General features: G+C 38.5%; 1 protein-coding gene across 2 annotated transcripts in view; it reads right to left on the bottom strand.

The window, feature by feature from the left end:
- Positions 1–13,639, bottom strand: part of LOC127852737 (protein unc-80 homolog) — a 138,829-nt gene that overhangs the window by 81,592 nt on the left and 43,598 nt on the right. For both annotated transcript variants that reach the window (XM_052386689.1, XM_052386691.1), the window contains exons 19-24: positions 9,509–9,646; positions 6,149–6,262; positions 5,328–5,539; positions 3,090–3,302; positions 1,945–2,118; positions 1,304–1,442 (exon numbers count right to left, since the gene is read on the bottom strand). In XM_052386689.1, coding sequence (XP_052242649.1) covers positions 1,304–1,442; positions 1,945–2,118; positions 3,090–3,302; positions 5,328–5,539; positions 6,149–6,262; positions 9,509–9,646 — 990 coding nt within the window. The remainder of the gene's footprint in view (positions 1–1,303; positions 1,443–1,944; positions 2,119–3,089; positions 3,303–5,327; positions 5,540–6,148; positions 6,263–9,508; positions 9,647–13,639) is intronic.

Genomic DNA, 13,639 nt, shown 5'->3' with positions numbered 1-13,639 from the left:
TATCACACTACATTCATCCCCAAACTATACCCCATTCACACACGTCACCCTCCAAATACCCTATGATCACACCACATTCATCCCAAACTATACCCCATTCACACACTTCACCCTCTCAATACCCTACTACCACATTACATTCATCCCCAAACTATACCCCATTCACACACGTCACCCTCCCAATACCCTATGATCACACCAAATTCATCCCAAATTATACCCTATTAACACACTTCACCCTCCCAATACCCTATCATCACACAACATTCATCCCCAAACTATACCCCATTCACACACTTCACCCTCTCAATACCCTACTATCACATTACATTCATCCCAGAACTATACCCCATTCACACACTTCACCCTCCCAATACCCTGTTATCCCACTACATTCTTCCCCAACCTAAACCCCATTCCCACACTTCAGCGCTTTCATAACACATTTCCACATGACATATTTCATTATCCCCGATGTGCACTCACACTATTTCTCCTATCCCTACTTCACCACTCCATGTACATAATACCAAATTTCCACAATACATTGTCTTTGTTGCCAATTTTACTTACTACATACCACCCATAAGTCATTCATGAACTAGTGAGTGTACCGTTTACAGAAAATTTGGATAAACTGGATTTAATCGATTAAAATACTCAATTAGGCATGCACCGTCTAAGAAGTAAATCAAACACAGTCGGAGTATCACATACCATGATGCACGCTGATTTTACAGACATCTTATCTAACAAGTTTGGTGAAGAGGAAATTAAGATGTGAAGGGCACGTGGCAGCTTTTTCCTTTGCAAAAAAAGCCTGGAAAAAACACTCAATACCCTTATCCCTATTTAAACACTACATTCCCCTTATACCCAATTTTCACAACACATGGTCTTTCTCTCCAATTTAAAAAAAATCATGCCCCCTATCACAAGTTCCACATTACATTCCTCATAACTCCTATTTACACACTAAATGCCCCTTTCCCCCATCTACCTCAAACCCACAACACACATATGACACCAATCTGGGGCTACTGCCACCCAGTATGATTATCATGATTTGTGAACACAGGGCCAGGACAAAGGAGATCCACGCCACAGGCATGATGCCAACAAACAGGTCCTCGTATGCTAAGATTACCATCCTTTATTTCCCACATCTTAACACTGCACTCTCCACATTTCTCCTGCCCACATTCTTTCTGATACCCATAATGAGTTCCCAGACAACCGGCAAGATCTCAGCAGACTGGTCCCCTTACGTACTGGTCCCCAGTATTCCTCGTACAACACCAACCTGCAGCGGCTGCCACCTCCTGGTCTGTCTCCATCATGAGCTCCCAGGCCACAGGCATGATGTCTGCAAACTGGTCCTCATTCAGGATAGGGGCTGCCTTAGACAGGATCCCCAGGGGGCACTGAGTCAGCTTCTGGGCCTAAGGGCAGCACAATCTCATGTGTCAGCTGATAAATTATGCTTATATTTAGTATATGGGTTGCGCTCCGAGAAAAGCGGCTTTAATGCATGTGGGTAAAGTGTCTTCCCAGATTAATCAGGGATGACACTTTCTGCCTAAACTGGATTTTTGCTCAGAAGAGACTTTCTTTAAACATAAAATATCATAAAAGCGGAAAGTGTCTTCCCTATTTAGTCTGTGCAGACTGCACAGGCTACTCAGGGATGACACTTTACACACATGCATTAAACCTCCTGTTCACCCCCTTACATGTTGAATGCAGCCTATGAAGGGTAGGGTGGTTTTGCAGTAAGTCCATTTTCTTTGTAAAGTCATATCAGATCAAACTCCAATATAAACATTAATTCAGTTCCACAAGTATTTATTCCCTATTTAAATAATGGTTATATTCACAATTAATGATAATCTTCCATTTAAAAGCACTTCAGAAATTTAAATGACACGAACACAGAGCCCTGACCTGTGAAGTGATGTATTTCACGATGGGGAGGTCTTCCTTCGCCTCTTTTGGCTTCGTCTCCTTCTTCCAGCCATTCAGTTTCTGTTTGACCAGCGACACATCCGTCCGAATCTTCTCCAGCAGTGGAGTGCTCTCCCTTCGTTTGATTGGCGACGAGTTTTGAAAAATTGACTCCTGTTGTTTAAAAAAGAAACAAGCAAATTCGTTGAATTGACATCCCCCGCCAATATGCTTTTGGACACAAAAGTTTTCTGGACGGATGGACAACGCCCTTTGACCTCAATGTTTGACCTTGACCTTAGCCCCTAGGATTATGGGTGTTGAATGTGAAGCACCCCCAGATGATTGTGAACAAATATGGCAAGTTTCATGGCTCTGGCTCATGTGTTAATGGAGATAAAGCTCTAAGCTTATATTAAAAAGCATTTTTTCAAGATACAAATGGCCATAACTCCGTTATTAACCAATTGTGTACAATGCCATTTGGCGTGCATCATTCTCTTATCCATATATATACTCATACAAAGTTTCAATGAAATCCCCCAAAGCACTTCCAATATATGGCTCCCGACAGACGGACGGAAAGACGGATGGACAACGCCAAAATCATTCTGACTAGAATTGTCACCATGGTAACAAATTGACCACAGATTTTATTTTTATTTTATTCAATATAAAACATACAATGTATACATGTATATGATCATAAAACAAAGTGATACCATGTAGCAGCAATAATGTTCAAACATGTTATACAAGATATTTATACTTTTTTGACCTTGTGGTTTCCTTTTGATTAAACAAAAAAAGGTTAATATGTATTGTTTGCTTTGGTCGTTTGTGATTTTTGAGAAAGAAAAACAACAGAATATTTATGAATAAGGATGAGTTGCATAAAGTGGGTAGAAAACATATTGGACTTGTTTATGAAAGTTTAATGTGTTTCCATTTTTGTTCAAATATATTAAGTTAACCACAGATTTGGTTTTGTCCCAAAACTATTGCATTTGTTTCTAAGAAATTGACTTAATAGAATCTTAAACTTATCATGTTACACACATTGTACCTAAAATACAGATATGTAAAGTTCTTCATGCAATATTGCCAGGATATTATAATTTGAGGCCAGTAAAATAGACACATACCCTTCTCTTAAATTTATCCTTGAATATTTCCCGCCTTTGCTCAAGACGTCTGTCAGATTCCCTGACTTGTTCTTCCTCGGTAGACTGGTAAATCTTTTTCATGGCTGTAACCAGTCGAGAACAGCTTCGTCTCTGGCGCTCATAGCAATCCAGATGACAGAAGCCTTGGTGGGGGCAGATGAAGTTGGACTGGTTGGACAGCTGAATCACAACCTGAAATAGTCCATAGGAAGATTGTAACAGCTTGAGAGCGCTTGGTATTTAATAAACATAAAACATGCATATGACAATAATAGTGAAGCCTATATTTAAAATATAACTTTATACAGGCCAGAGACATGCAACAAGCAGGAGAAGTAGTTTTCCATTAAATTTTAGGAATACAAGAGTGAACTAAATTTGGACGTGTGCTACTGTATATGCTGGTTCATTGATTGTTAAGTATTATCACCCTCGAATCAATACTTTTTTTACATAAGAGAACCCAAGTTAAAAAGTTACAAAAATATACAATTTTTGGCCCAAAAAGCAGTCATAACCGTGGTTATGTTGAAACAAGAGCACCACATAACGGGTGCCACGCTTGACTGCGAAAGCTTGTCAGAATTTTTTTTTTTTAGAGGTCACAGTGACATTGACCTTTGACCTAGTGACCCAACAAGAGATGTGTTTGTCAGAAACACAATGCCCCCTACTGCGCCACTTTGAAATAAAATTTCTATTTATCATTTGGCAGGTATAGAAATCATCTTCCTTTAAAGCTTTATTACTTCCCTTGGATTTTGTCCAATCCAACCGGGGGCGGGGGGGGGGGGGGGGGGGGGAGGTCTGTAGACAGTCAAAAATGACCAAATTAGACATCACTGACAACCAAGGCCTTTAATTTATCAAAGAGATCATAGACAGAGTTCATCATGTATGTATGGACATAAGTCCACTGGTATTTAATGAAAACTAGCATTCACAAATTAGAACAGGTAAGAAATGATAATTATATCAAGAGATGTGTTCGTCAGAAACACAATGCCCCCTATTGCGCTACTTTGAAATAAAATTGCTATTTAGAAATCATCTCCCTTTAAAGCTTATTATTTCCCTTGAATTTTGTCCAATCCAACCAGGGGGGGGGTGGGGGGGGGGGAGAAGGGTCTCACAGTGTGAGATGATCATGTATCTATGGACATAAGTCAACAGGTATGTAATGAATATCAAAGAAATTATAATTAGATCATTCAAAAAAAAACTTTAACATCAATCATTTGAGTTAAGTTATAAATAATCAAAATAATAAATTTGTACAGTAACTGTGAAAAGAACTTCAATTCTTGGTAAGGAAATATATAATATGAGATTTATAATTATATAAATTACTTCCCTTGAAAATAATTGTCTCTAACAAATCTCTATTTTTAGTAGCAAATAATTAAAAGCCACTACCGTGACTGTGATTGACCACTCTAAATGCACAGCTCCATGAGATACACATGCATGCCAAATATATAAAGTGGCTGTGTTCAATATTGAATAATTATCTCCCTTTTTAAATCTTATTACTTCCCCTAAATTTGTATTTTTTACCGTAGACCGTAAAGGATGACCTTGACCTTTTACCACAATGTGTTAGTCAGAAACACAATGCCGCCTACTGTGCTGCTTTGATTTATTTAATAGAAATATATATGTGGGCAGGTCAGATAACTATGTCCATTTAAAGCTTATTACTTCCCTTGATTTTGTTTTTTTCGACCCTAGACCTTGAAGGATGATGTTCACCTTGAAATTTTACCACTCAAAATGTGCAGCTCCATGAGATACACATGCATGCCAAATATCAAGGTGCTATCTTCAATATTTAAAAAGTTATGGCCAATGTTAAGGTTTTAGCATGACGCCTATGGCGCACGACGGACAACGGACGACGAGCTGGCTATGACAAAAGCTCGGGTTTTCTCCAAAAACAGCCTCCCTAAAAATACCAAACATTATGGAGGTAAGCAAGTTCACATGATGGATAATATTGTTGTAAAGTTTCTTCCTTGGGCAGAAATATATGTCAAATTCCTGCCAACTCAAAAAATTAACAGAGAGACGGACGACCAGACAGAAGGGGGGGGGGCATAAAAAACCAGTTCAAACACAAAATTATTTATCACATATCCAACATATTTTATCAAAATCACTTATTTCCAAACACATGATAATCGTAACCAAGTCAAAACTCTTTCTGAACAAGCACACCTTTATCCAAGGCATGCATGAGTACATGCGCTCGTCCTCCACTTCCTGTTGCTCCTCTAACGCCTGCAGGTCTTGCGGCTCGTCAGAACAGAACGTCATCGACTCGAAGTCATCCGTGCTGGCCTCTGGCTCCATACACTTAGAGTCCGAGTGAATGGACTGACTGCTGATCTTGCGGTCCCGTATGCTTCCAGTTGGGTGCAGTTTAATGCCTGATTGGGGAATGAAAGGATAACATATAAATGTCTCAGTGCGAGCCTATGGGAGTCCTTGCGCTTAACTCCCTATGCTCATTTGATGCTAATTCACAATTTGTTTTGTTTGTTTTCTCCTTAAAAATAATGTAAAAACATTACAAATATAATATTAACTAGCAAAAATGAGGAAAAAAAACAAGCTCTTTATAAACTGTCATCAGAGAAAAAACTTTAAAAGCGAACAGCAAATATTTCAAGTTACTCTTCCGATAATGACATTATTCTGTTATAAGCAATGCAGATTTTTTCTTTAAATTTCCCCTTTTTTTTAAGTACATTTCGATATAGGACAATGAAAATTTGTACATGTTGTTTGTTTTCAATTACTTATGTAATGTCCACTCTGCCAATTTGATATGAAATTACACCACAAACGGATTATTGAAAACATTTATTTTCATCAGTTATTTACAGACTGAGATCTCGAAAGAGAAGCTCTGAAACAAGATCAATAACGTACAACACCAGTCTTCCAACTCAACCATGAAATAGCACTAAATAATAATTCCTCTTCAAAAAAACTTCTTTCAAAAGGAAATCACTGAAATCCATGCGGTGACTTACTTCCTCCCTCTCCACGACGTAAATGAAAGCTTCTCTGCCTGAAACTCGTCATGTGTATAGACCCACGCCTCAAGTGCTTCAACAGTTTCTGTCGGCCCTGGGCAAGACGGCGACCTATCATCAACACCAGCAATCAATTTTAAAAGATCTCCGATGAAATCGTCATTAAGACTTATAACAACGCAGGCATAAGCAAATGACTTTTAATTTGTCATGCAAGGTTTACCTGGGTCTATTTAACTTGTGCAAAACTGTTTAACTAATTTGAAAATCCAGAAATTCATAAACACTCTAATTAAGAACCCCAAATAGTAATAATATTACTGTTAATATTACTAATATTATCTGGGTTAAACGGTGAAAGCCATGGTTTTACTGGTTTCAATGTCACTTTCACTATATAAATTTTGCAGATGTTGGCCACACATGTACCGGTAGTCTAAATATAATCTAAGGCCATCCCCCACCCCACCACCACCACCTCAGCTTAAAGAAAAGCAGCGGTCAGTTGTTGGAATGAGTAAGTGACAATATTGTAAGAATTGTGACAACAATATGTCCACTGAGTTTTGGTTATTTGCTTGAAGCAGCTGAGCTTGCTCAAGAAAATTGCGGGAAGGTTAACCCTTTGCATGCTGGGAAATTTGTCGTCTGCTAAAATGTCATCTGCTGAATTTCTAAAATTAGCATTTTCTTCAAAAAAAAAATTCCCAAAGAATAGCAAACAGTTTGGATCTGTGGCGTCTCATCTGGATCCAAACTGTTTGCAAAGGCCTTCAAAACTCGGTTCCAGCACTGAAAGAGTTCAATGATAGCTGTGATATGATTGAATTACTAACTAACACAGCTTTAAAATTGAAACAAACTGATAAAACTGTTGCAATTTAGTTCTGGACATGGATTGGCCTGGTGACCAGGAAGTCCTAGTTTTCCAAAGCTTATGAAGCTTCCACAGGCTTATTTTACAACTTTAAAGTCCATTTCAAAGGTAGTATTTGGCTACTAATGAAGAGATCTTAAGATTTTAAGAACACTCCAAGTGAGGGAATCAAACCCGCACCACCTGTTATCTAGGGGTACACCATATCCACTACAAAACTAGGAGTTTAACTTCCAAAAATATGTTGAAACTAAACAAGAGGGCCATGATGGACCTGTATCGCTCCACTGTTTTTTTATGCGAAAAAAGCGTGCAATGCGCATGGGTTGAAATGTACTCAAGCATGTGACTCTCTTTCTATCCCTTGTCCCACTGGGCGCTTAAAGTTGGAAGGGTGAGCATTTATATATATGGAAAACGTTACTACGGTGTTAACTAAACAGACTAAAAAGCTCGGGAATTGTCGCACAGGTCCTTTGCTTATAACGTAGGTACATTTATCTCTCCAAAAGATATTTTTGTGCTTTCTATTTCACATATTTTTAGATGCTGAAGATCAAATCTACACATGTTTTACAAGATTAATGAAAGTTCCTTCATTCAATCATGAATCTTTTTCCAAAATTCCATAAAGTGTTTGTAGGTTTCAAAGTTTCTGTTACTTATGTACTCATGACATATGCAAAATACCCTGTGGCCATGTTTTTTGACAATCAAATTTTCTTGAACAACTTTTTAATGGGAGCCTTCAAGGGATAAATTTGGCCCCAGGGGCATAATTTGAACAAACTTGGTAGAGAACTATAAGATGTCACTACATACCAAATTTGGTAGCCCTAGGCCCAATGGTTATGGACAGGAAGAATTTTAACACAAAAGAGGCTTTATATAATCATATGTTCAGTTTTGTGACCCCCGGCACAGGGTCAAATTTGAGCACAGGGGAATAATTTGAACAAATTTGGTAGAGGACTATTAGATATCACTACATACCAAATTTAGTAGCCCTATGCTCTATTATGAACAAGAAGATTTTTAAAGTTTGCGCAAAATAGGCCTTATTTAAGCATATGTTCATTTTTGTGACCCCAGGGGCAGGGTAAAATTTGACCCCAGGGGCATAATTTGAAAAAACTTGGTAGAGAACTTAAAGATTTTAATACATACCAAATTTGGTTAAAATAGGCCCAATGGTAATGGACAAGAAGATTTTTTAAGTTTGCACAAAATAGGCCCAATATAAGCATATGTTCAATTTTGTGACCCCTGGGGAACCAACAAATTTGATCCCAGGGAATTAATTTGAACAAACTTGGTAGAGGACTATTAGATGTCACTACATACCAAATTTGGTAGCCCTATGCCATACGGTTATGGACAAAAAGATTTTAAAGTTTGCACAAAATAGGCCTTATTTAAGCGTATGTTCATTTATGTGACCCCGGGGCAGGGTCAAATTTGACCCCAGGGGCATAATTTGAACAAACTAAGTAGAGAACTATTAGATGTCACTACATACTGAATTTGGTAGCCCTAGGCCCTACAGTTATGGACAGAAAGATTTTTTAAGTTTGCACAAAATAGGCTTTATATAAGCATATGTTCATTTTTGTGACCCCTAGGCAGGGCAAATTTGACCCCAGGGGCATAATTTGAACAAACAAAGTAGAAAACTATTAAATGTCACTACATACCAAATGTGGTAGCACTAGGCCCAATGGATATGGACAAAAAGATTTTTAAAGTTTGCACAAAATAGGCTTTATATAAGCATATGTTCAATTTATTGACCACCTGGGCGGGGTCAAATTTGACCCCAGGGGCATAATTTGAACAAATTTGAAAGAGGTTCACCCCAGGAACATTTGTGAGAAGTTGTATCAGAATTGGACATGTAGTTTAGGAGAAGAAGATAATTAAAGAAAAAGTTAACACACGTACGGACGCATGCATGCACGGACGCACGCATGACGGACACAGGACCATGACATAAGCCCCGCTGGCCTCTGGCCAGTTGAGCTAAAAACAAATACTATGTTAGCGTTTAAGAGAGGAATGTTTAATTCAGCAAGGCTTAGAAAACCTTAACAAAGACTCCTGGCAAGTGATTCATGTTATATTATCATACTAATAGTTTCCTTGTCTCCTATTTAACAAACTTTTTATCAACAAAGTGTGTGTTACTTTTTAGACGACAAAATACCAAAAAATGGCTGAATATGCAAAAAAACTAAATAAACATATAAAAAAATAATGCTTTTAAGCTAACAAATATGATGATGGCGTTGATCTGGGTTTGACAGTTTCATATCCGCAATGATCAAATAAAGCTTACTTTATTCTTTGAACTTTATTTCAAAATTTCAATCCTTGGCCCTTATTCACCAACAAATTCTTAGATTAAAGAAATAATTATCTGTTCTTCGACTTAAGTCTAAGAATTGTTTGGAGAACCCAGGAACAGATGATGGGTTACATACCTTTCCTCTCCTCTGTGGGAGTGTGTGGGGAGCCCAGGGGGTCCATGGACAGCGATGTCTGGCTACTGTTGAGGGATTCTGAGCGCTCCATCTGCACCGCAAAGCTGATCTTCCTGTCCCCAGGACTGCCCAGGCCTCCTGCACATTGAGAAAACAAACCTTAGACCTCGTGATTGTGAGCAGTGTTAACCCTTTCACCAAAACAAACCTTAGACCTGGTGATTGTGAACAGTGTTAACCCTTGCACCAAAACAAACCTTAGACCTTGTGATTGTGAACAGTGTTTATACTTTTACCAAAACAAACCTTAGACCTGGTGATTGTGAACAGTGTTAACCCTTTCACCAAAACAAACCTTAGACCTCGTGATTGTGAACAGTGTTAACCCTTTTACCAAAACAAACCTTAGACCTGGTGATTGTGAACAGTGTTAACCCTTTCACCAAAACAAACCTTAGACCTGGTGATTGTGAACAGTGTTAACCCTTGCACCAAAACAAACCTTAAACGTGGTGATTGTGAACAGTGTTAATCCTTTCACCAAAACAAACCTTAAAGCTCGTGATTGTGAACAGTGTTAACCCTTTCACCAAAACAAACCATAGACCTGGTGATTGTGAACAGCGATAACCCTTTCACCAAAACAAACCTTAGACTTCGTGATTGTGAACAGTATTAACCTTATCACCAAAACAAACCTAAGACCTGGTGATTGTGAACAGTGTTAACCCTTTCACCAAAACAAACCTAAGACCTCATGATTGTGAACAGTGTTAACCCTTTCACCAAAACAAACCTTAGACCTGGTGATTGTGAACAGTGTTAACCCTTTCACCAAAACAAACCTTAGACTTTGTGATTGTGAGCAGTGTTAACCCTTTCCTCTTGTGAACATTGTTAACCCTTTCCTGCTTGTGAACATTGTTAACCCTTTCCTGCTTGTGAACTTTGTTAACCCTTTCCTGCTTGTGAACATTGTTTACCCTTTCCTGCTTGTGAACATTGTTAACCCTTTATTGCTGCGATACTTTGTGTAATTTTATTAACAACAAGTAGTTTTCTCCACAATCCTATAGCATTTAAAACGGACAGACCGATTAGCTGACAAACTTAGAGATAGACCATCTTACAGAGTGAAACCAATATAGCCACTTTTCCTGTTGGTTCGGCCACCTAAGATTTCGAAATTGCGCATGCGCAACTTAAATATTTATTCATATTGAAGATGATGAGATCTAAAACTAAAAACATCCATAGAACGCAAATAAACAGAACATTTTGAACTCAAACTTGTTAAACATCGATATACTTGCATGTATATGTTGACAGTCAGAAAACTGTATCTGCTGACCGTTTTCCTATTGGAACGTGAATTTTATTGGTCAAACGCAAGCGCTCCAATGTGAGGCTCAAGAAGGGGGCACTGGGTTGTTAATCATTCACTGGTTTTGAATTCTCAATTACTGTGAAACCATTTATTTTCGACAGCACAAAATTTCGTCATTTTTATAAAAATTACGATTTCGTCAGCACTTAAATTCGCCGATTTCTGATTTTGAATTTTAAAAAAATGCGTCAGTTAATATCCGATTTGTGTATAATACATATTCGCGATCAATCGCAGTTGCGAAAAATCGTGGTACGAATGCGGGAACACACTTGAGAATCATGCCAATTAACTAGTCATTTGTAATCAAGGGACAGTAATGGGACCTCTTAATGTATGCCATTCACACGTTCATTGTTATGATTAGCGGAAAAGTGGGATCGAATAACCGTTAACGAGTGTTTGTAAAAACGAAGCCAATTGCCAATTAGTCTTATTCTATTATTATAATTGCCATACTGATAACAATCGTACCTTTATCGGCACCAATTAGGGAAGGTGCGAACAAATTTATAAACTCTATGTGTGTGTTGGTTCTTAAAAAGTAAACTACCGGTATATATATCAGTAATGTAAATAATTTTAAAATAAATAAATTGATACATATAAAATAGTAATAAGTGTGGTTAAACGCAAACAATCAAACAACAAACAGCAATTAAAATATTCTTTATTAATTTGTGATAAATACGCATGTTGATCACACATCGTCATCTTTTCATTTGGTTTATTGTCTTTCATCGGCATTCGCTGCGTGATGGCTAATATGCAACACCCCTGAAAAACACAATGCACCTAATGGGTAATAGTTATAAACAATTAGCGCTAATTCATTACCATTCTACATAAACGAAGTCAACGCATTCGATACAGCTGTACTGCACACGTGTTTTAAAGAAGTGTCACGTGTCAGTTAAGTACCTTGTGTAATCTACATCCCTTTGTGTCAAAACCGGATTAATCTTGATTACGAAACAGCAGTGAATGTGTGCATGGATTATGTTGGAATTTAATGCCTCATGTCTACGGTAAAGTTTTTAAATATTGTTCAACTTAGTGTTTGTTTTTGTTCAAACATAGAGCATGATTGTTCGTTAGGATCTTAAATTCGCCGATCGGTCGACTGACGAAATTTAGGAAAATTAATGCCTGACGATTAATAATGGTTTCACAGTATGTCATGTAATGTTTGTCTCAATAAATAAACAAGGATTGTTTGTAAAACATGCATGCCCCCCATATGGGCTGTCAGTTGTAGTGGCAGCCATTGTTTGAATATGTTTTGTGTCACTGTGACCTTGACCTTTGACCTAGTAACCTGAAAATCAATAGGGGCCATCTGCCAGTCATGATCAATGTACCTATGAAGTTTCATGATCCTAGGCCTAATTATTCTTGAGTTATCATCAGGAAACCATTTTACTGTTTCGAGTCACTGTGAACTTGACCTTTGACCTAGTGACCTGAAAATCAATAGGGGTCATCTGCCGGTCATAATCAATGTACCTATGAAGTTTGATGATCCTAGGCGTAAGCATTCTTAAGTTATCATCCAGAAATCATTTGACTATTTCGAGTCACTGTGACCTTGACCTTTGACCTGAAAATCAATAGGGGTCATCTGCCTGTCATGATCAATGTACCTATGAAGTTTCATGATCCTAGGCCTAAGTGTTCTTGAGTTATCATCCGGAAACCATCTGGTGGACGGACCGACCGACGGACTGACCGACATGTGCAAAACAATATACCCCCTCATCTTCAAAGGGGGGCATAATAAACAGTGAAAACAATTGTAACTAAGCAGCAAAAACAGCAAATATGCACAAACTGTGAGTAAGTAATGAAATTGAACAAATGAAGATTTGATTTGTTGGTACAAAAGTCTCACTGCAGTAGGAAAACAACTGAACAACGATAAACAACATGGACAAATTAACTGCAATGAGGGCACAGAAAACTGTCGCCTCGTCTGAGACAGAATGCCAAGTGAATCTAATGTCCACACTCGTCGCACTGTCCCCAGTTGAATATTTTTAGGTGTGATTGCTTGTCAACATTGATGGGCGTGAATCGCTCGCAAATGCAACAAACTTCTGTGTCATCAATATCTGACTCGCTTTCAGAATTGTCGGTTCGGTTGATTATTAAACCGCTTGAAGATTGTTTGGGGCTTGTTTGTGGCAGGTTTGTCCTGGATGATGATATTGCCTTGCTTTTCTGTTGTGCATCGTATATTTCGAGCGCCTCAATGTATACATCACTGGTGGGTAACTTCCCGCCAGGCTTCGGTTTTTGGGTTGTGGGATTTTGCCTTCCCCATTTGCATTTGCAAGGGGCTGTTGTGCTGGCAGATTCGGACTTCGCCCACAGATACTCATCCAACGCCTCTTTGCCAGCGCGTATCGACTGCATCTTGAGCATTGGTGTCTCATCTCATAACGATTCACACGGCAAGAGCTTTTCCATCGGAACAGCATTTTTTTCAGGGGATGCACGCCGGTTTTTCTAAAAGTGGAAACTACGTTCCAGGGACAGAGGGCCTTCAAGTATGCCTTACATGCGATGTCTGCTATTTCGTATTACGTAACGATCTTGCCTTGATTCGCCTTCATGTACGAAGCACATTAGCTATAATAGAAGCGCTTGAACGGCCCAAACACTCCAACATCAAGGGGTTGCAGGACATGCGATGTGTGCGCTGGCAAACAGAACAGGTGGATGCGTCGATCTCTGGCCCATTT

Source organism: Dreissena polymorpha, chromosome 12 (assembly GCF_020536995.1).
Source record: "Dreissena polymorpha isolate Duluth1 chromosome 12, UMN_Dpol_1.0, whole genome shotgun sequence".
In the NCBI taxonomy this organism is placed as follows: domain Eukaryota; kingdom Metazoa; phylum Mollusca; class Bivalvia; order Myida; family Dreissenidae; genus Dreissena; species Dreissena polymorpha.
The sequence above is the reverse complement of the archived record's forward strand: the minus strand, read 5'-3'. Positions and strand labels throughout refer to the sequence as shown.